The 23,497-nt window shown below is 43.0% G+C and overlaps 1 protein-coding gene across 1 annotated transcript in view; it reads right to left on the reverse strand.

The window, feature by feature from the left end:
- Positions 1-23,497, reverse strand: part of LOC134577678 (mucin-2-like) — an 84,563-nt gene that overhangs the window by 12,257 nt on the left and 48,809 nt on the right. Inside the window, exons 7-8 of the mRNA XM_063436539.1 lie at positions 15,762-16,646; positions 4,152-4,273 (exon numbers count right to left, since the gene is read on the reverse strand). Of these exons, the coding sequence (XP_063292609.1) occupies positions 4,152-4,273; positions 15,762-16,646 (1,007 nt within the window). The remainder of the gene's footprint in view (positions 1-4,151; positions 4,274-15,761; positions 16,647-23,497) is intronic.

A 23,497-nucleotide genomic window follows, 5' to 3' on the forward strand; every position in this document is an offset into this window, starting at 1 on the left:
ATTTAGGAACTCGGATTTTACAAGTTTGATGGTAACAGCCTGGTGAATATCTCACAGTGGAGGATTTACTAAGCGTTGAATGCTACTTTACCAACAAGATTGAACAGCTAAGGAAAAAATTATGCCCCCTTTGTTCCTCCCTCTCGATACCACACCTGAACCATACCTTCCCCACCCTATTGGCCTTTTCCCAGCTACTGAACAGGAGGTGGCTGCGCTTCTCTTCTCCTCTCATCCCATCACCTGTCTGCTTGATCCTGCACCATCCTTAACACACATCCTCAACTGCACTCTTTCATCTGGTTTTGTCCCTGCTCCCCTTAAGCATACTACTGTCGTACCCATCCTAGAAAAGCCATCCCTAAATCCGTCTTCCCCTTCCAACTACCATCCCATATCCCTGCTTCCTTTATTCTCAAAGCTTCTAGAAAGACTCAATACTCTTCAATCTCACTTCTCGTGGTTCTCCTCCTATCTCTCCCAACGTCTGCTCAGTGTCCCTTTCTGTTCTCTCTTTATACTGCCTCTGTTGGCAAACTCATTAACTCCTTTGGATTCCGCTACCATCTGTATGCTGACGACACCCAGATGTATCTCCCCTGATCTCTTGCCCATGGTCCTACAATGTGTCACTGCTTGCTGTTCTTCAATCACCGATTGGATGAACACAATCTCTCTAAAACTGAGCTTCTAATTTTTCCTCCTCATAATGCTGATCCTCCTCCTTCACTTTCCCTGAAAGTTGATGGTACTTGCATTAGTCCATCCTTGCAAGCTCATTGTCTTGGCATTATCTTTAATCCTGGCCTCACCTTTGCACCTCAAACCTGTCGATTCTACCTTAAAAACACTGCATTCGCCCTTTTCTCACACAAGATGCTGAGAACGAGCTTGTTCAATCTCTTGCATGGATTACTGTAACTCTCTCCTAGTTGGTCTCTCCAGCTGTACTGTCCAGCTACAATCTGTTTTAGCATTTTAGAGCACTGGGACAATTTTGCACTTGGGTACAACCTGTATAGTCATGATGGATTGCACCTAAACGGGAGAAGGTCTGCTGTGCTGGGGGATAGGATGGCTAGAAGGTTGGAGGAGATTTTAAACTAGTGATGGGGGCGACATAAAAATCTACAAAATGGGGGCGGGGCCTGACCAGCATAGCCGACAGACGTGTGTTTGGTGAGCTCCTCACACAAACTACACGAAACCAGCCACAGATGAGAATGGTGCCCTGAGACACGCCGCAATCTCCCGCTCCTGGGCCGCAGGAGCGGGATATATACTTTTTTCTTCCTCTTCATATTGTAGGTTGACCTCTGTAGGTTGAGCCACTAAGGAAGTTATACACGGGGAGGAATTCAATTATAAGACCCACTCTAAGGGATCTATCTCTCCATATACCTTATCATGATGAATTACTAATGTGCTTGCCTACCTATCTACCATTAAGAGCAGCTGGAATTCCTTCCACTTGTTTAATTATATAGGTTTGAGTCCTGATTCAGACTACAGGGAGGACACTTTGTCTGTTCAGTGTCTCTCCCATTATAGCAGTTCTGAACTACTTTTGCAGGCACTCTTTACCTATACTTTCTCTATGCCAATCTGTCTACAGTCTAACCTCTAGACATTTATACTGGGCTAACTATCCTATAGTACCCTCCATATTGACACTCATTTATGTTCTATTAAGCTGATCTAGTTCCACAAGCTAGCCTTTAGCCCAAGACTCATACCCAGTGTAAATAGCACTTCTTTCTTCACAGCTCTTTGAACCATTTTTTCACTTTACTTAGGGTGTATGTATTATTTTTTGGTTAGTCACCACTGACTTTTTATTATACATTGTTCTATTAAAGATGTATTGTTTTGTATCCCTTACATCAAGGGATTTATACCAGGGACTTGTACTATATACTATTATACATGGGCACACCCTCGGTTATCGGATTTTGGAGGTGAACCTGTTGCTCTCCCTCCTAAAAGCCCTGACCTGTGGGTACTTTTTCTATTAACTTTCCCCATTGAATCCTCCACACTGTAACAAACTGTTTAGCCCTTTCCCCTTCCAGTAACCAGACAACACATTGTTCTGGGAGTAAACGCTGGGATGTTTTAACCTAGCCAGATGACCTGCTTTTATGGAATTTAGACACAGACAAACATGCCCATTACACTCCCACACAAAACAGGATAATGGAACATTTTAGCAATGAAGAAAGGTTAACAAATTTAAACCTATTTAGTTTAGAAAAACGTTGCCTCAGAGGGGATATGATAACATTATACAAATATATTCGGGGCCAATACAAACCACTGTGTGGAAATCTATTCATAAACAGGACTTTACATAGGACACGGGTCATGCGTTTAAACTGGAAGAAAGAAGATTTAGTCTAAGGCAAAATAACATTTTTTTTTACAGTAAGATCAATAAGGAGTGGTTTTATCAGAGTCCGTACAGATGTTTAAACAGCGTCAACTAAATGCATACTTGCAAAAACTTTATATTTAATAATATAATTTTTTTAGCTATAGGGTAATAGCTTCTTGATCCAGGGACAAATCTGACTGCCATTCTGGGGTCAAGAGGGAATTTTTTTCCTAGTTTTTTTACAAAATTGGAAGTTCTTCAAACTGGGTTTTGTTGCCTTCTTTTCGATCATTAGCAGATGTGAGGAAGACTGAACTTGATGGACACATTTAGACTGGAAGAAAGGAGATTTATTTATTTTTGCTACAGTAAGAGCAATAAGGATGTGGTTTTACCAGAGTCTGCACAGAGGTTTAAACAGCAACTGGAGAAATACTTAAGCACAATTATGGAGGAACCGCTGCCTGTTTGAGGATGTCTTCTTTCTGCTACAATGTGTTTTCCTGTATTTTTGTGTATTGTGCCCGCTCCCCATTCGGGAGTGCTCCCACAAAGGGAATCCATTTGCCTCCCGAACAGGGACTACCCCGTACCGTATTTAGAATGCTAGGTTACAACGTTCACACTTCGTAACATAAGGGGGAAACCAGAAACCACAAGGGAAACAATTAATGAGGGCTCCCCTGGTTGTCTGCCATTCGTACAGACAAACGCCAGCCAGGGGGAGCCTTCCTAGATTGTTTCCTGACTCTTTCGTCTCACGAACAATGACCTCCCTGGTGCCCCATTAGAACATTCACACCAATTAGTCAGAACATTCGCGCTTGCAACATGGGTGTGAAACCGCAAGGGAAGTAATTAATCAGTGGCTGCCATTCATACAGACGAATGCCAGCCTGGGGGATCATGCATACCCCAAAAGGAGACTCTTTCCTCTTCTGGGTTTCACATCGGGACCTTATGAATAGGTAATAGTCGGGGGAAGTACTGCCGTGAGAGTCCCTGAGGTTGGTGTTTACACTTTTGGGGCCCTGGCTAGTTTGGCGGGATTTTCTGTGCCTGGGAGACAAAGAGACAATCTATTTTCCTGCGCCTTGGCTCCCAGGCACAGAGGCTCCTAGGAAGAAGACACCCTGTCACTTTGGGTGACACCCTCGCCTGAGTGGCAGGCTTTCCATAATTGTGAACAACCCCCCCCCCCCCCCCCGTTCCTGCAGGTATGGAGGATTCTGGATTATAACCCCTGGTTGTGTGTGTGGAAGACCCCTTGCATGGGGTTATGCATAAAAGCCATGTGTGGCCAATAAAATTGTGTTGTACCTCCAGGACTGTGTGTTGTCCAGTAAATGGGGGGAAATGGATCTCTTTATACTCTAAATGGTTCCTGACCGGCTAAAAGAAGGAAATTAGCAGAGGTAACAGGTTGGGTTACCCTGGGTCTGCTACAACAATATACAGGGATATAAATTCTAATTAGTTGGATAATAGCTTCTTGATCCAAGGAGACATCTGGCTGCAATTCTGGGGATAGTAAGGATTTTTTTTTTTTTTTTAAGTGCCTCAAACTGGACATTTGCCTTCTTTTGGACCAACAGCAAAAACTGATGTGAGAAAGGCAGAACGTGATGGACATGTCTCTCTTCAGCCTATGTAACTATGTAGTGTGTTTTATATGTGTAGCCCAACAGAGCCATGATTTGTTTTACAAGTATATATATATATGTATAGGTATATACACACACACACCAGGGTAATTTTGGTTAAGTACAATACTTACATAGAGAGTGGAATAATTTTGCCCAAACAGTGGAAATGCTCTTGACAGATTTAAAAACACATATCCGTCATCTACTTTTGGGACGACACTGTCTCTCATAGATCCATATGAATACAGAAGATCTACAGGAAAATAACACATTTTAGAGACCTATATAGATTATAACAAATGCATCTCATTACTGATTAGATTAATTTGTAAAAGAAAAACTTTTATTAAATCTCCATAAATGGGGCATGCTGCGAATGGCCAATACACACGTTCATTATATCAGGTAGTTGCATGAAATAAGTGTTTCAACGTTCAGCCAGATTTTCAGCCTCATCATACTGAGTTTGGCAAATCATATTACATCGTAACATACAGTCAGGTCCATAAATATTGGGACATCGACACAATTCTAATCTTTTTGGCTCTATACACCAGCACAATGGATTTGAAATGAAATGAACAAGATGTGCTTTAACTGCAGACTTTCAGCTTTAATTTGAGGGTATTTACATCCAAATCAGGTGAACGGTGTAGGAATTACAACAGTTTGTATATGTGCCTCACACTTTTCAAGGCACCAAAAGTAATGGGACAATTGGCTGCTCAGCTGTTCCATGGCCAGGTGTGTGTTATTCCCTCATTATCCCATTTACAAGGAGCAGATAAAAGGTCCAGAGTTAATTTCAAGTGTGCTATTTGCATTTGGAATCTGTTGCTGTCAACTCTCAATATGAGATCCAAAGAGCTGTCACTATCAGTGAAGCAAGCCATCATTAGGCTGAAAAAAACAAACAACCCCATCAGAGAGATAGCAAAAACATTAGGTGTGGCCAAATCAACTGTTTGAAACATCCCTAAAAAGAAAGAACGCACCGGTGAGCTCAGCAACACCAAAAGACCCGGAAGACCACGTAAAACAACTGTGGTGGATGACCGAAGAATTATTTTCCTGGTGAAGAAAACACCCTTCACAACAGTTTGCCAGATCAAGAACACTCTCCAGGAGGTAAGTGTATGTGTGTCAAAGTCAACAATCAAGAGAAGACTTCACCAGAGTGAATACACCACAAGATGTAAACCATTGGTGAGCCTCAAAAACAGGAAGGGCAGATTAGAGTTTGCCAAACAAACTTTCACAGATTCACAGTTCTGGAACAACATCCTATGGACAGATGAGACCAAGATCTACTTGTACCACAGTGATGGGAAGAGAAGAGTATGGAGAAGGAAAGGAACTGCTCATGATCCAAAGCATACCACCTCATCAGTGAAGCATGGCGGTGGTAGTGTCATGGCGTGGGCATGTATGGCTGCCAATGGAACTGGTTCTCTTGTATTTATTGATGATGTGACTGCTGACAAAAGCAGCAGGATGAATTCTGAAGTGTTTCGGGCAATATTATCTGCTCATATTCAGCCAAATGCTTCAGAACTCATTGGACGGCGCTTCACAGTGCAGATGGACAATGACCCGAAGCATACTGCAAAAGCAAGGAAAGAGTTTTTTAAGGGAAAGAAGTAGAATGTTATGCAATGGCCAAGTCAATCGCCTGACCTGAATCCGATTGAGCGTGCATTTCACTTGATGAAGACAAAACTGAAGGAAAAATGCCCCAAGAACAAGCAGGAACTGAAGACAGTTGCAGTAGAGGCCTGGCAGAGCATCACCAGGGATGAAACCCAGCGTCTGGTGATGTCTATGCGTTCCAGACTTCAGGCTGTAATTGACTGCAAAGGATTTGCAACCAAGTATTAAAAAGTGAAAGTTTGATTTATGACTGTTAATCTGTCCCATTACTTTTGGTCCTTTAAAAAGTGGGAGGCACATTTACAAACTGTTGTAATTCCTACACCATGTAAATACCCTCAAATCAAAGCTCAAAGTCTGAAGTTAAAGGACATCTTGTTTGTTTCATTTCAAACCCATTGTGTTGGTGTATAGCGCCAAAAAGATTTGAATTGTGTAGATGTCCCAATATTTATGGACCTGACTGTACATGATGACTCACACTGTCGAGATTTTGACAATGCTGCTTCTGTTAATGGCCCATGGAAGTGCAATCATCTTGCCTACACTAAGAAAGACTTACATTTTTAGCAAAATGTTTACCTATAAGTTGATAGATGTCAGTGATTGATTGACACTTACCTTTGGTGCAATACATGTGTAGGGTCCATTTTTACAAATATGGTAAATTTTTCAAAAAATGCAGAATAATTGGTGCTCTGCCTATGGAGTTGTCTTCCTGTCTACAAATCATGGAAATTCTGGTCTCTTATCTAGTCTGTTATTTAAAGGGACACTATAGTCACCTGAACCACTTCAGCTTAATGAGGTTGTTCAGGTGAGAACTATAGCTCCCTGCAGCCTTTCTCATGTAAACACTGTATTTTCTGAGAAAATACAGTGTTTACATTGAAAGCTAGGAACACATCCAGTTGCAGTCACTCAGAATGCAGTCACTCAGAATGCCACCAGAGGGTCTTCGGAGTTGATGGAGGCATAATATGCCTCCATCCACTCAGATCTGCTGTCAGCAGAGCACAGGGAAGCACTGTGCACAGCATCCTGTGATTCAGTATCTCCTCCCTCTGCATGCAGACACTGAACTTTCCTCATAGAGATTCATTGATTCAATTCATCTCTATGAGGAGATGCTGATTGGCCAGGGCTGTGTTTGAATCATGCTGGCTCTGCCCCTGATCTGCCTCCTTGTCAGTCTCAGGATATCCTATGGGGAAGCACTGTGATTGGATCAGGGTATCACATGTCAGCAGGCTGCTTGTTTTTCTGAGTCTAACAGCATGCAGATTTAAAGCTTCTGGCTTGAATACAGTAAGATTTTTACTACATTTAAGGAGGCATGAGGGGCCCAGGGGGGCTAGATGGTGGTGTTAACACTATAGGGCCAGAAATACATGTAGTTGCACTGGTGACTATAGTGTCCCTTTAACCTCTCCCCAGTTTATATTGATTTAGGATCTCTTTCCAATTGGTAATCTTATTCACACATGAGTTTATTTACTAAACATCTATTTGTTGCGAAATGAAAACCAATTTTCAAAACAAAATTCAAATAGTGAAATTGAAAAATTCAGCTGATTTAAGATATTTTCCAAATCTGCTATAGTTACAGCTTGGGTAAGTCACCACACATGTTTCAATCCAGTTTTCCTTTTAATACAATTCAGTTTTAGTGAATAAAGCCAATCAGAGAGGCCATACTGTGATTTATATACTCTGTTAGGTATGACTTTATAATCGGCAGCCATTCATGATCATTGGCCATGCCACCATTTCAAAAGCTCTAGCCGTTTTAAATCCAATTCTATTTTTCTAGTTTATTGCTGCAAAGCTGCTATAAACTTTTATAAAGACAGAATAAAATATTATGCATGATTTATTTGTTAATTCTAGTGTTCTGTTGCATCTACAAACAGATGTTCTCTAAAAGGGGAAGTGTATGTCCAGCAAGATGCTTTGAGAAAGTAACAGAAATATATTCTGCAAGCTGTTCAAATATTATAGGTTATGAAACTATGTCTACAATGAAATGAAAGATGTACCGTTATATCTTTATAAAGTAGTTATCTCCCAAATTACCAAGTGATGTCTACCTTTGGTCATGCCCTGTCTACATTGTGACCATGAACTCATTTTTCTGTCAATAATCCAAAATATTTGCTAAATTGCTGACTCTAAGTAAAATGATGTAGTGCTAAGTAATTATCTTCTGTTTTTATATATAAACAGTGATTATTATTATTATTATTATTATTATTATTATTATTATTATTATTTGAAGCTGTGACAGATAGCCTGTTATTGCCTGGCCATCAGACTTGTAACCTTGTAACAATTGAACTTGCAAACCTTTAACTCTAACATACGAATTGGAAAATGAACAGCCCTTTTAATTTGTTCGTATAACCGAACAAACTCATACAAGAGACCACCCAGACCAGTGGTGTGCTGCCAATTGGCTCATTGACTCTGTGCCAAACCGCAACTTCAACGTTCTAATTGGTTCACTGGGTGGCTGTCTATTCGTATGCACGAACATGTGGTGGCGGCTAATTTGTTTTTGTCTAACGAGTCCAGCGGGATTTGGTCGTCGAGTGTCTGCAACTATTTTCGGACACTCAAACTCTCGAACACCAATGAGACTTCCAGGACCACTTAGATTTGTGAACATTCATACGAAAGAGGCGGCGTTCGGTAAAAGCATTACACGAACGAGGCGGCACACGGCCATTCAATTCATGAAGACTGATGGGAATGGTTGTTCAGTATTTTTAAACCTACAAAGAGGGACCGGCCGCACCAGGTGAACGCATGGAACTATTTTGGGCAAGAGCCTTGTGTGTGGCTGGGCAGAAATGGGACTTCCATCCATCTCCCGAACCCCTGAACCGATTTGCATGATTTTTTTAATACAGTTGCAAGAAAAAGTATGTGAACCCTATGGAATGATATTGATTTCTGCACAAATTGGTCATAAAATGTGATCTGATCATCATCTAAGTCAAAACAATAGACAATCACAGTCTGCTTAAACTAAAAACACACAAAGAATGAAATGTTGCAATGTTTTTATTGAACACACCATGTAAACATTCACAGTGCAGGTGGAAAAAGTATGTGAACCCCTAGACTAATGACATCTCCAAGAGCTAATTGGAGTGAGATGTCAGCCAACTGGAGTCAAATCAATGAGATGAGTGTTGGTTACAGCTACCCTGCCCTATAAAAACACACACACACCAGTTCTGGGTTTGCTTTTTTTTTTTTTTTTTTTTTTTTTTTAATTCTTTATTTTTATTGTGCATTGTGATAAATACAGACAGGCTCATGGTGCCCCAACAGCAATCCTCGAGCGTTTTTCAAGCGTAACAGTAGGAGCAATTAGATAATAGGCACATTTTTGTAAAATAACCATAACATGACAATCAAATTCGTTAAGACTTCGCTTTGGTGTGAATATTAGTTTAGTAGCTCTCGTTAACATTGCAGCAGGTTATAGTGCAATAGAGCATATAGATATCCCGTTTGCTCTACGCTGTACATTATAAATATTACGTTTGATTACACATAACCACGTAGTAGTAGTTTAGTAGTTCTCGCCAACAGTGTAGCAGATTGTGCCTCGGTGAGGCTAGTGAAAACCCTATTTGCTCTGAGCTGTACTGCGCTATCCTGTCTAGCAGTTGCACCGTTAAACAACCTCGAATGGCATGAGAGGGTGCGCAATAAATGCTGCAAAAAAGAATACAAAGAAAATAAAAAATATGTTGGACTAAGTGGAGAGACCAAAAATGATGAGTAACTAAGTAACTTAGACGTATAACAAGTATATACATGAGTGGGTTGAGAAATTTCAGCACTAGTGGGGCTAGCTAGTTAGGTTAGTAAGAAGATTTACTGTGAGGACATGCCTCACTGTGCAAGTGCTGTCTATCCTATACATCGTTATGGTCTACATTTGAGCTGTACTATATAGGGCTTAACTGGCTCTAGCTAGCTTTTAAGTGTTCTATTTTTGCTTGCATGTAAGCAGAGTATGAACCAACAGTTCACCTGCCACACCAGCTGGTGTGTAAGCATTCAACAGCATTAGCACATACAATTTTTATGTGAGAAGTGAGACATAGTGAGATAAAGGAATAACCGCACATTCAGTTTTAAACAGAGTTAAAAATAGAAACATGCAAACACAAACCTATAATGCATAACTTGTTCAGAGTCTACTGATGAAAGAATGTAGAAGCAAGCAGTTGCCTATATTAAGCACTGTCCATGTTCGGCTCAAATAGCCGCCTAAACGTATGGTGCGGTACACATATATGGCAGAAGTAATACATTAGTCAAGCATCGAGTGGCGATGATACATCATATCTTTAACATTAAAGCAGAATATATATCATGCTTAGTAGGTAAATGCTGAGTAGTGCTAGCTAAGGAGTACAAGAAACGAAAATAAGGCTAAGTTGTCATAGGCAATGGCAGGTAATATAAAGTATACACGTTTGGTGGAACGTCTCGGTTCCGGAGTCGTATATGTACATCATGAAGTAAAGGTGAGCTAGTGGGACCTTATACCATTGTGAAATCGTCGGTGAGTGAGGGACGGTCACCTTGGTAAGGGCATGGTAGGGAGCTAGGGATCTCGAAGCTGTATTATGTTGGGACCACAAATTTAGTAGTCATGTTGAGTCTGCGTCAGGTAGTTATGTGCGGCTTCGTGTGTTCCCTATGTATCCAGGTACGGTCTCGCGGTGTGTGTGGGCAAGAAGAGTATGCTGTTATCTCGTGCTTTTTTTTGGGGGGTAAGGGGGGGTATAGGGTGTCAGTAAGCCGGTTCTGTTGGCTGTCCTGGGCCGTGGCAATGTCCCCCCTGTACCTGTCAAAGCTGCGACTGCAGGTGTCACCAGTACATAAAAAAAAACAAAAAAAAGAAAAAACAGACAGTACAATACTCAGAACAGTCAGTCCCAAGGTCCGTGACTCTTGCAGAAACATTGTGCTGATATGCGAGTAAGTGCGTTATCTGTGGATGTGAGCATCTTCGGCCCAGTGGAGTTGGCCTCTGTAGGCATGCCATTTACTGTTGTCAAGGTTGTGGGCTCGGCGTCGGCCTTTCTCGTGGGATGAACGGCGTGCTGGTGGCTGGGTCTCCCATTCCGTGTTGGGGTTCTTGAGGTAGGTCGGCTGGTATGTCTGGCAGCCCAAGTTTCGTCAGAAGCACGGGTGCCTCCGCCTCTGATGTTATCTTGTGGGTAGTGTCATTATGTGGAACCAGTAGAGATCTTTGTGGGCCCCATCGATAGGACACCCCTAGAGTACGTAGGTGGTTGGTGAGTCGTGACAGTGTCCTGCGCCATTGTAAAGTGGCCCGGGTTAAATCCTGATAGAACGACAATTGGGCCGATTCAAACTTAAGGGGTGTTTTACCTCTGGTTGCAGCCAGGAGTTGGGTTTTGTTGCGTGTGGAGGCGAATCTAAGTATGACATCTCTAGCGGGTGTAGTAGACGACCTGGGGTTCGCCGGGAGTCTGTATATGCTGTCCAGCTCCATTTTCCGGCATACTACTGGTGGCAGGATGGTGGCTAAGAGTCTGCGGACGTAGTGCGGCAGGTCTTCAGCCTGAATAGAAGCGGGTATGCCATGGATTTTTACATGGTTTCGCCTGGCCTGGTCTTCCTGAGTGGACAGCTGCAGCGTTAGATTCTGCTGCGCGGCTTGTAGGTGAAGCATGGCATTTTTCATGTCTGCCATATCGGTTTGGAGATCTGAGATGTCAAGTTCCGTTGTTTGGACGCGTTCTGTGACATTGTGCATGTCTGTTTTCAGGCGCCCCACGTCTGCGGCCAGCGTTTTTTGTATGTCCTGTATCCAATTCTGGAGGTCTTGCTTGGTGGCAAAAGTAGAGTCTCCCAGAGTTGTGTTTGGTACTGGCATTATTGGAGCCTGGTCCGTTTGGGTCGAGGTGTGAGCCGGTGAGTGAGACGGCTGCGCCTGCCTTTGTAGCAAGGTGCCTATGTCTTGTGTAGCGGAGGGGCCCGTGAGGGTTTTCTGGCTGCGCTTCCCCATGAGTTCGGGAGCCTCCTGCGGGTACAGGTAAAAGTCGCTGTCCGGGTCTGAGTCACCTTGTGTGTAGGCGCCAAGAAATTGCTCAAGGCCATGGATGCTCGGTGCGTGGTAGGCCCTAGGCTTGCGTTTAGCGCCTCCGGACTTCGGGGTGTATCGAAAAGGCATCTGCCGGTTCGCTGTATGGACCTGATCACGGTTCCGATGTGCTGAGGTTCGGATGGCGGGTATTTTCCAGGATATTCGCGGATTGAGAGTGTCAAGGTGGGAGCCCGCAGTAATGGCGTCCGCTCAGCTTCAGGTCCCGGCCCCGCCCCCCTCTGGGTTTGCTTTTCACAAGCATTGCCTGATGTGAATGATGCCTTGCACAAAATAACTCTCAGAAGACCTACGATTAAAGTTGTTGACTTGCATTAAGCTGGAAAGGGTTATAAAAGTATCTCCAAAAGCCTTGCTGTTCATCAGTCCACGGTAAGACAAATTGTCTATAAATGGAGAAAGTTCAGCACTGCTGCTACTCTCCCTAGGAGTGGCCATCCTGTAAAGATGACTGCAAGAGCACAGCGCAGACTGCTCAATGAGGTGAAGAAGAATCCTAGAGTGTCAGCTAAAGACTTACAAAAGTCACTGGCAAATGCTAACATCCCTGTTAGCGAATCTACAATACGTAAAACACTAAACAAGAATGGATTTCATGGGAGGATACCACAGAGGAAGCCACTGCTGTCCAAACAAAACATTGCTGCACATTTACAGTTTGCACAAGAGCACCTGGATGTTCCACAGCAGTACTGCTAAAATATTCTCTGGACAGATGAAACCAAAGTTGAGTTGTTTGGAAGAAACACACAACACTATGTGTGGCGAAAAAAAAAAGGCACAGCACACCAACATCAAAACCTCATCCCAACTGTGAAGTATGGTGGTGGGGGCATCAAGGTTTGGGGCTGCTTTGCTGCGTCAGGGCCTGGACGGATTGCTATCATCGAAGGAAAAATTAATTCCCAAGTTTATCAAGACATTTTGCAGGAGAACTTAAGGCCATCTGTCTACCAGCTGAAGCTTAACAGAAGATGGGTGTTGTAACAGGACAATGACCCAAAGCATAGAAGTAAATAAACAACAGAATGGCTTAAACTGAAGAAAATACGCCTTCTGAAGTGGCCCAGTCAGAGTCCTGACCTCAACCCGATTGAGATGCTGTGGCATGACCTCAAGAAAGCGATTCACACCAGACATCCCAAGAATATTGCTGAACTGAAACCGTTCTGGAAAGAGGAATGGTCAATAATTACTCCTGACCGTTGTGCACGTCTGACCTGTAACTACAGGAAACGTTTGGTTGAAGTTATTGCTGCCAAAGGAGGTTCTACCAGTTATTAATTCCAAGGGTTCACATACTTTTTCCACCTGCACTGTGAATGTTTACATGGTGTGTTCAATAAAAACATGGCAACATTTCATTCTTTGTGTGTTTTTAGTTTAAGCAGACTGTGATTGTCTATAGTTGTGACTTAGATGATGATCAGATCACATTTTATGACCAATTTGTGCAGAAATCCATATCATTCCAAAGGGTTCACATACTTTTTCTTGCAACTGTATGTTGGCCCCCTAATTATGCCCTTTCAGAAAATTTATGGGAATTGGATGTATAATTTTAATGTTTCCAAAAATGTGTAAAAAGTTCATTTTTTCGCTTGGAGATAATTGAGTTGATACAGTAATTAACTCAATTATCTCCCAAGCAGAGCGGAGGAATTTACAGTAATGAATGAGAGTGTTAACTGTGTGACTCTAAACCATTGGCTGTTGAATTAATTTTTCGGTGGACCCACAAGGTCAACACGGGTGGTAACCTTGTGGGAAAGGTTGCATAAAAGGCCAGCCTGGCACATTAAACCTTCAGATCTGCTTTACCCCCAATACGTAGCCTCGTCTCGTTATTGTAGGGGACCTGCAACTAAGGTCACTTATTCTGGCAGTTATTAAACCCCTTTTTAAAGACAGAGCCTCGAAAGGGCAAATGGTCACACCGTTTCCATTCATTCCCACTTGACTTCTACGTTGCCTTAAAGGAACAGTATACAAACATATTTTCATTATTTAGGTGAATGGCCCCAGTCTGTCCAAATGGGAAAGGTGTTTTTACTTACATTTTCTCCCACGCTGTGCCGGTCTGGCTCTTACTCCATTCTTGATGATCTCAGTCAATTGCTCATGCGGGGCAACACAGCACATTGCGCCAAACAGCATATCCTCATAGAGATGCATTGAATAAATGTGGATAATATGTGGAACATTCAGCGCCTCCATTCCTTATCATACTGAGTTTGGCAGATCATATTATATCATAAGATACATGATGAATCACACTGTAGCAGAACCCCTTTTTGCTGTCCAATATATTCCCTTTTATTATTGGCACTTGAGAGTTTTCCTGTGCCTGGACTAAACAGAATTACCTACAACCATATGGGGCTATACTTTGTTCGGTATAAAGAAGTACAAACTTGCATGGGAACGGCTATATTCACCATTCAAACTAAACTACCGAACAACCGGACCACACTGGTGTGAAGTGTGGCTGTAATTTTCCTCCCTGCTGGCTCGTTAAATTCCCTTATTCAAACGCACGAACACTCTGCTATATTCCCTGGGTGGCCGCTATTTCGGCAGCCGAACAAGTGGTGACGGCCATCTTCGATGCACGAACAGCGGTGTTTGGTCGTCGAATGTCTGGAACTCAAATCGGACACTCGACTAACCGAACACCGCTAAGACCTCCAGGGCTGCAGAAAGTGCCGACCAAAACTCACGAACGGCCCACCGTTCGGTAGGATGAATCCCACAAACCAGGGGATTCATCGGAATGCTGACTTAGCACTGGATGGCATACACTTTCGGGACTTTTGCTACACGAACCAAGACCGACCGCAGGGCCAAAACTCATGGAACTATTTTCGAATACTTTACCCATGCGGTCGGTCAAATCTTTACCTTCCCATAACTCCCAAACCCCTGGTCTGATCTGGGTGATTTTTGGATATGTTCCTCACCCAGATCAGATATTTAAAGGTGTACCCCCCATATTTGGGTACATCCAAGAATTGGAGAAAAGTGTGCACTGTATAATTATGTTAACTATTAATCTAAGGGGAGGAGATGTGTGGGAGGTAACGTCTATGGGATTGGTTACTGTACTAATTATGGTGAGACCCTCCCTTGCATGGGAGAATCTCATAAACGCAGGAATTGTTTCATTAAACCCCAATTCTACTCCTGATACTGTGTGTCGTCCAGTTATTGGGAAAGGTGATGGGATATCCTTGGATTATATTGCTGATTGTGCTGATTGTGCTGGATTTATTATTTGTTCCTACATTATTTTAACATACCAGTGGAGTTAAGATGTGGGAAATCAGCTCTCCGCTGTACACACTTTCAAGGTTTTGACAATGCTGCTTTTTTAAATGGCTTATTGAAGTGCAATCATCTGATCTACAGGAAGCACCTCTAGTGGACGTCTGAGTGACTGCAACTAGAGGTGTTACTAGACAGCAATGTAAACACTGTATTTTCTCTAAAAGGGCAGTGTTTACACTGCTAAGAGTTCAGGGACAGGCTATAGACACCAAAGCCACTACCTGAAGCCTGGTGGTTCAATGTGTCAACATAAAATGTTAATTATTTCAGTATGGTTCAAGTCCACAACATTATCATCTTTAGAACTGAAATGAAACAGTGTTCTCTGTGGCAGAACAATACATGGGTGTCCCAGAAGATTTGTGCCACAGCAAGAGTTGGGACGTACACTAAATGGTGTGTTTCATTGTCATATTCGAACAAATGGGGTAATGGTAAAATGCTAAATATTATTCATCAGTGTTTGTACTATTATATTTATATCACTATCATAATCGTTGGCTGCCTGAGGCTGTCTGTAGTATAATATTAGATGGAGCTCTGCTATTGAGTATTTCACTGTGAGGTATACAAGGACAGATAATTTGCACATGTAATTCCTTACCTTCAGGTCCTAACAGTGTTGTTGGGATTGTGGTTGGTTCAGGGGTTGCTTCAGTGGTTGCTACAGCGGTTGCTACAGCGGTTGCTACAGCGGTTGTGGTTGGTTCAGGGATTGTTGCAGTAGTTGTGTTTGGTTCAGGGATTGTGGTTGTTTCAGAGGTTGCTTCAGTGGTTGTGGTTGGTTCAGGGATTGTGGTTGTTTCAGAGGTTGCTTCAGTGGTTGTGGTTGGTTCAGAGGTTGCTTCAGTGGTTGTGGTTGGTTCAGGGGTTGCTTCATTGGTTGTGGTTGGTTCAGGGGTTGTTGCAGTGGTTGTGGTTGGTTCAGGGGTTGCTTCATTGGTTGTGGTTGGTTCAGGGGTTGTTGCAGTGGTTGTGGTTGGTTCAGGGGTTGCTTCAGTGGTTGTGGTTGGTTCAGGGGTTGCTTCATTGGTTGTGGTTGGTTCAGAGGTTGCTTCAGTGGTTGTGGTTGGTGCAGAGGCTGCTTCAGTGATTGTGGTTGTGGTTGGTTCAGGGGTTGCTTCATTGGTTGTGGTTGGTGCAGAGGCTGCTTCAGTGATTGTGGTTGGTTCAGGGGTTGCTTCATTGGTTGTGGTTGTGGTTGGTTCAGGGGTTGCTTCATTGGTTGTGGTTGGTTCAGGGGTTGTTGCAGTGGTTGTGGTTGGTTCAGGGGTTGCTTCAGTGGTTGTGGTTGGTTCAGGGGTTGCTTCATTGGTTGTGGTTGGTTCAGAGGTTGCTTCAGTGGTTGTGGTGGTTTCAGGGATTAAGGTGAGTTCAGGGATTGTGTTTGTTGTAGTGGTTGTGGTTGGTTCAGGGATTGTGTTTGTTGTAGGGCTTGTTGCAGTTGTTGTGCTTGGTGAAGGACTTGTTGGATTTATAGTAGTTTCATCTAAAAAAAATAAAAATAGAATCATTATTAACATGTTTGTCTTACTTTGTAAGGAGGAATTTTCTGTTTTAATTTATAAAGTGGTTAAAATACAGAGGAGGAGGGTGTGAGTATTGGGGCTAATAGAGCGGGGCATGACCCGGTTAATGAAATGTAAGGAGAGGAGCCAGCTCTAAGCCAATGTAGATGGAAATAGATAGTATAAAACTTAACTTTTAATATATAAACAAAAAAGAGAGAAAAATAAATACAATAAAAAAAGATGTGATAAAGGTGAAGACAATCTCAAAAGTGACCACTGGGTGGAGACAACACCTAATAAAATGCTTATTGACAATTTAAAATTATCTCTGTAATAGAAAGTGTGAGAGTAGATCAATATCAGCTCACTGAGTCTGCTGTAGTTGGCTACACTATTGGCACACTATGTTACAAAGGACAGGGTAAATAGATGTCAGCTCGCAATGCCCGCTGTGGTTTGCTACACTATTGGCACACTATGTTACAAAGGACAGGGTAAATAGATATCAGCTCGCAATGCCCGCTGTGGATTGCTACACTATTGGCATACTATGTTACAAAGGACAAGGTAAATAGATATCAGCTCACAATGCCCGCTGTGGATTGCTACACTATTGGCATACTATGTTACAAAGGATAGGGTAAATAGATATCAGCTCACTATGACCGCTGTGGATTGCTACACTATTGGCACACTATGTTACAAAGGACAGGGTAAATAGATATCAGCTCACTATGCCCGCTGTGGATTGCTACACTATTGGCACACTATGTTACAAAGGACAGGGTAAATAGATATCAGCTCACAATGCCCGCTGTGGATTGCTACACTATTGGCATACTATGTTACAAAGGACAGGGTAAATAGATATCAGCTCACAATGCCCGCTGTGGATTGCTACACTATTGGCATACTATGTTACAAAGGACAGGGTAAATAGATATCAGCTCACAATGCCCGCTGTGGGTTGCTACACTATTGGCACACTATGTTACAAAGGACAGGGTAAATAGATATCAGCTCACTATGCCCGCTGTGGATTGATACACTATTGGCATACTATGTTACAAAGGACAGGGTAAATAGATATCAGCTCACAATGCCCGCTGTGGATTGCTACACTATTGGCACACTATGTTACAAAGGACAGGGTAAATAGATATCAGTTTGCAATGCCCGCTGTGGATTGCTACACTATTGGCACACTATGTTACAAAGGACAGGGTAAATAGATATCAGCTTGCAATGCCCGCTGTGGTTTGCTACACTATTGGCATACTATGTTACAAAGGACTGGGTAAATAGATATCAGCTCGCTATGCCCGCTGTGGATTGCTACACTATTGGCACACTATGTTATAAAGGACAGGGTAAATAGATATCAGCTCGCAATGCCCGCTGTGGATTGCTACACTATTGGCATACTATGTTACAAAGGACAGGGTAAATAGATATCAGCTCGCTATGCCCGCTGTGGATTGCTACACTATTGGCACACTATGTTACAAAGGACAGGGTAAATAGATATCAGCTCACAATGCCCGCTGTGGATTGCTACACTATTGGCATACTATGTTACAAAGGACAGGGTAAATAGATATCAGCTCACAATGCCCGCTGTGGATTGCTACACTATTGGCACACTATGTTACAAAGGACAGGGTAAATAGATGTCAGCTCGCTATGCCCGCTGTGGATTGCTACACTATTGGCACACTATGTTACAAAGGACAGGGAAAATAGATAACACGTGGCGGCGGCCATCTTTAACTACCGAACAGCGGTGTTTTGCCGTCGAGCGTCTGGAACTAAAATCGGACACTCGACTAGGCAAACACCGCTGAGACCTCCAGACTTCCAGAAATTCGTATAGACACTACCGAATGACCCGCCGTTCGGTAGAAAGAAACGTACGAATTAGGGGATTCATGCGAATCCCCCTTAGTCTCTATAACACCAGTAATTCGTCTGTTTCATTCACTTGTTTGTGACCGACCGCAGGGCCAAAATGCATGGAACTGTTTTCGGATACTTTACCCATGCGGTCGGTCAATACTTTAAAGTCCCATAACTCCCGAACCGTTTATCCGAATGGGCTGATTTTAACATATGTTGTTCCCCCAGACTAGGGCTATCTGGAGATATTGGATTTGTGGATGTACCCCAAGTATTTAGGGTACATCCAAAACTTGGGTAAAACTATGTCCCTGTTAATTGTGTTAACAGATATGTTGGAGGGAGGAGATGTGTGGGTTGTACCTTAAACTGGATTGGTGTACTGTAAACCCCTCCCTTGCATGGGAGAATCTCATATAAGCCTGTGTGTGAATAAATCAGTGTTGTTGCTGTTTAACCCTGAAGCTGGAGTGTGTCTCTTTCTTGGGGGGAAAGGGGACTGTATGCCGACTGCCAGGAGTGTAAGCTATTCGTATTGCTTTTCCTGTTCGGCTGCTTCCAGGGTTCGTGTGTCTGCTGTTCGAGAGTTGGTGAATCCGTGCAGTTTGGGAGTTCGGGAACTTGGTGCTTATAGTAGATGCTGGTCTATGGAAAAGGGGATTATCGCCTAAACTGGGTTTTATCCTCTTGTAAGTGAAACGGTCCGTTACATACACTATTGGCACACTATGTTACAAAGGACAGGGTAAATAGATATCAGCTCGCTATGCCCACTGTGGATTGCTACACTATTGGCACACTATGTTACAAAGGACAGGGTAAATAGATATCAGCTCGCTATGCCCGCTGTGGATTGCTACACTATTGGCACACTATGTTACAAAGGACAGGGTAAATAGATATCAGCTCGCAATGCCCGCTGTGGATTGCTACACTATTGGCATACTATGTTACAAAGGACAGGGTAAATAGATATCAGCTCGCTATGCCCACTGTGGATTGCTACACTATTGGCACACTATGTTACAAAGGACAGGGTAAAAAGATATCAGCTCGCAATGCCCGCTGTGGTTTGCTACACTATTGGCACACTATGTTACAAAGGACAGGGTAAATAGATATCAGCTCGCTATGCCCGCTGTGGATTGCTACACTATTGGCACACTATGTTACAAAGGACAGGGTAAATAGATATCAGCTTGCAATGCCCGCTGTGGTTTGCTACACTATTGGCACACTATGTTACAAAGGACAGGGTAAATAGATATCAGCTCGCAATGCCCGCTGTGGATTGCTACACTATTGGCACACTATGTTACAAAGGACAGGGTAAATAGATATCAGCTCGCAATGCCCGCTGTGGTTTGCTACACTATTGGCACACTATGTTACAAAGGACAGGGTAAATAGATATCAGCTCGCAATGCCCGCTGTGGATTGCTACACTATTGGCATACTATGTTACAAAGGACAGGGTAAATAGATATCAGCTCGCAATGCCCGCTGTGGATTGCTACACTATTGGCACACTATGTTACAAAGGACAGGGTATATAGATATCAGCTCGCAATGTCCGCTGTGGATTGCTACACTATTGGCACACTATGTTACAAAGGACAAGGTAAATAGATATCAGCTCGCTATGCCCGCTGTGGATTGCTACACTATTGGCACACTATGTTACAAAGGACAGGGTAAATAGATATCAGCTCGCAATGTCCGCTGTGGATTGCTACACTATTGGCACACTATGTTACAAAGGACAAGGTAAATAGATATCAGCTCGCTATGCCCGCTGTGGATTGCTACACTATTGGCACACGATGTTACAAAGGACAGGGTAAATAGATATCAGCTCGCTATGCCCGCTGTGGATTGCTACACTATTGGCATACTATGTTACAAAGGACAGGGTAAATAGATATCAGCTCGCTATGCCCGCTGTGGATTGCTACACTATTGGCATACTATGTTACAAAGGACAGGGTAAATAGATATCAGCTCACAATGCCCGCTGTGGATTGCTACACTATTAACACACTATGTTACAAAGGACAAGGTAAATAGATATCAGCTCGCAATACCCGCTGTGGATTGCTACACTATTGACATACTATGTTACAAAGGACAGGGTAAATAGATATCAGCTCGCTATGCCCACTGTGGATTGCTACACTATTGGCACACTATGTTACAAAGGACAAGGTAAATAGATATCAGCTCGCAATGCCCGCTGTGGATTGCTACACTATTGGCATACTATGTTACAAAGGACAGGGTAAATAGATATCAGCTCGTAATGCCCTCTGTGGATTGCTACACTATTGGCACACTATGTTACAAAGGACAAGGTAAATAGATATCAGCTCGCAATGCCCGCTGTGGATTGCTACACTATTGGCATACTATGTTACAAAGGACAGGGTAAATAGATATCAGCTTCGCTATGCCCGCTGTGGTTTGCTACACTATTAGCACACTATGTTACAAAGGACAGGGTAAATACATGTCAGCTCGCTATGCCCGCTGTGGTTTGCTACACCATTGGCATACTATGTTACAAAGGACAGGGTAAATAGATATCAGCTCGCTATGCCCGCTGTGGATTGCTACACTATTGGCACACTATGTTACAAAGGACAGGGTAAATAGATATCAGCTCGCAATGCCCGCTGTGGATTGCTACACTATTGGCATACTATGTTACAAAGGACAGGGTAAATAGATATCAGCTCGCAATGCCCACTGTGGATTGCTACACTATTGGCACACTATGTTACAAAGGACAGGGTAAATAGATATCAGCTCGCAATGCCCGCTGTGGATTGCTACACTATTGGCACACGATGTTACAAAGGACAGGGTAAATAGATATCAGCTCGCAATGCCCGCTGTGGATTGCTACACTATTGGCACACTTTGTTACAAAGGACAGGGTAAATAGATATCAGCTCACAATGCCTGCTGTGGATTGCTACACTATTGGCACACTATGTTACAAAGGACAGGGTAAATAGATATCAGCTCGCTATGCCCGCTGTGGATTGCTAAACTATTGGCACACTATGTTACAAAGGACAGGGTAAATAGATATCAGCTCGCTATGCCCGCTGTGGATTGCTACACTATTGGCACACTATGTTACAAAGGACAGGGTAAATAGATATCAGCTCGCAATGCCCGCTGTGGATTGCTACACTATTGGCACACTATGTTACAAAGGACAGGGTAAATAGATATCAGCTCGCAATGCCCGCTGTGGATTGCTACACTATTGGCACACTATGTTACAAAGGACAAGGTAAATAGATATCAGCTCGCTATGCCCGCTGTGGATTGCTACACTATTGGCACACTATGTTACAAAGGACAGGGTAAATAGATATCAGCTCGCTATGCCCACTGTGGATTGCTACACTATTGGCACACTATGTTACAAAGGACAGGGTAAATAGATATCAGCTCGCTATGCCCACTGTGGATTGCTACACTATTGGCACACTATGTTACAAAGGACAGGGTAAATAGATATCAGCTCGCTATGCCCGCTGTAGTTGTCTACACTATTGGCATACTATGTTACAAAGGACAGGGTAAATAGATATCAGCTCGCTATGCCCGCTGTAGTTGTCTACACTATTGGCATACTATGTTACAAAGGACAGGGTAAATAGATATCAGCTCGCTATGCCCGCTGTAGTTGGCTACACTATTGGCACACTATGTTACAAAGGACAGAGTAAATAGATATCAGCTCACAATGCCCGCTGTGGATTGCTACACTATTGGCACACTATGTTACAAAGGACAAGGTAAATATATATCAGCTCGCAATGCCCGCTGTGGATTGCTACACTATTGGCATACTATGTTACAAAGGGCAGGGTAAATAGATATCAGCTCGCTATGCCCGCTGTGCATTGCTACACTATTGGCATACTATGTTACAAAGGACAGGGTAAATAGATATCAGCTCGCAATGCCCGCTGTGGTTTGCTACACTATTGGCACACTATGTTACAAAGGACAGAGTAAATAGATATCAGCTCGCAATGCCCGCTGTGCATTGCTACACTATTGGCATACTATGTTACAAAGGACAGGGTAAATAGATATCAGCTCGCTATGCCCGCTGTGGATTGCTACACTATTGGCACACTATGTTACAAAGGACAGGGTAAATAGATATCAGCTCACAATGCCCGCTGTGGATTGCTACACTATTGGCACACTATGTTACAAAGGACAAGGTAAATAGATATCAGCTCGCAATGCCCGCTGTGCATTGCTACACTATTGGCATACTATGTTACAAAGGACAGGGTAAATAGATATCAGCTCGCTATGCCCGCTGTGGATTGCTACACTATTGGCACACTATGTTACAAAGGACAGGGTAAATAGATATCAGCTCGCAATGCCCGTTGTGGATTGCTACACTATTGGCACACTATGTTACAAAGGACAGGGTAAATAGATATCAGCTCGCTATGCCCGCTGTGGATTGCTACACTATTGGCACACTATGTTACAAAGGACAGGGTAAATAGATATCAGCTCGCTATGCCTGCTGTGGATTGCTACACTATTGGCATACTATGTTACAAAGGACAGGGTAAATAGATATCAGCTCGCAATGCCCGCTGTGGATTGCTACACTATTGGCACACTATGTTACAAAGGACAGGGTAAATAGATATCAGCTCGCTATGCCCACTGTGGATTGCTACACTATTGGCACACTATGTTACAAAGGACAGGGTAAATAGATATCAGCTCGCTATGCCCGCTGTAGTTGTCTACACTATTGGCATACTATGTTACAAAGGACAGGGTAAATAGATATCAGCTCGCTATGCCCGCTGTAGTTGTCTACACTATTGGCATACTATGTTACAAAGGACAGGGTAAATAGATATCAGCTCGCTATGCC

The sequence above is a fragment of the Pelobates fuscus genome, chromosome 11 (assembly GCF_036172605.1).
Source record: "Pelobates fuscus isolate aPelFus1 chromosome 11, aPelFus1.pri, whole genome shotgun sequence".
Classification (NCBI taxonomy): domain Eukaryota; kingdom Metazoa; phylum Chordata; class Amphibia; order Anura; family Pelobatidae; genus Pelobates; species Pelobates fuscus.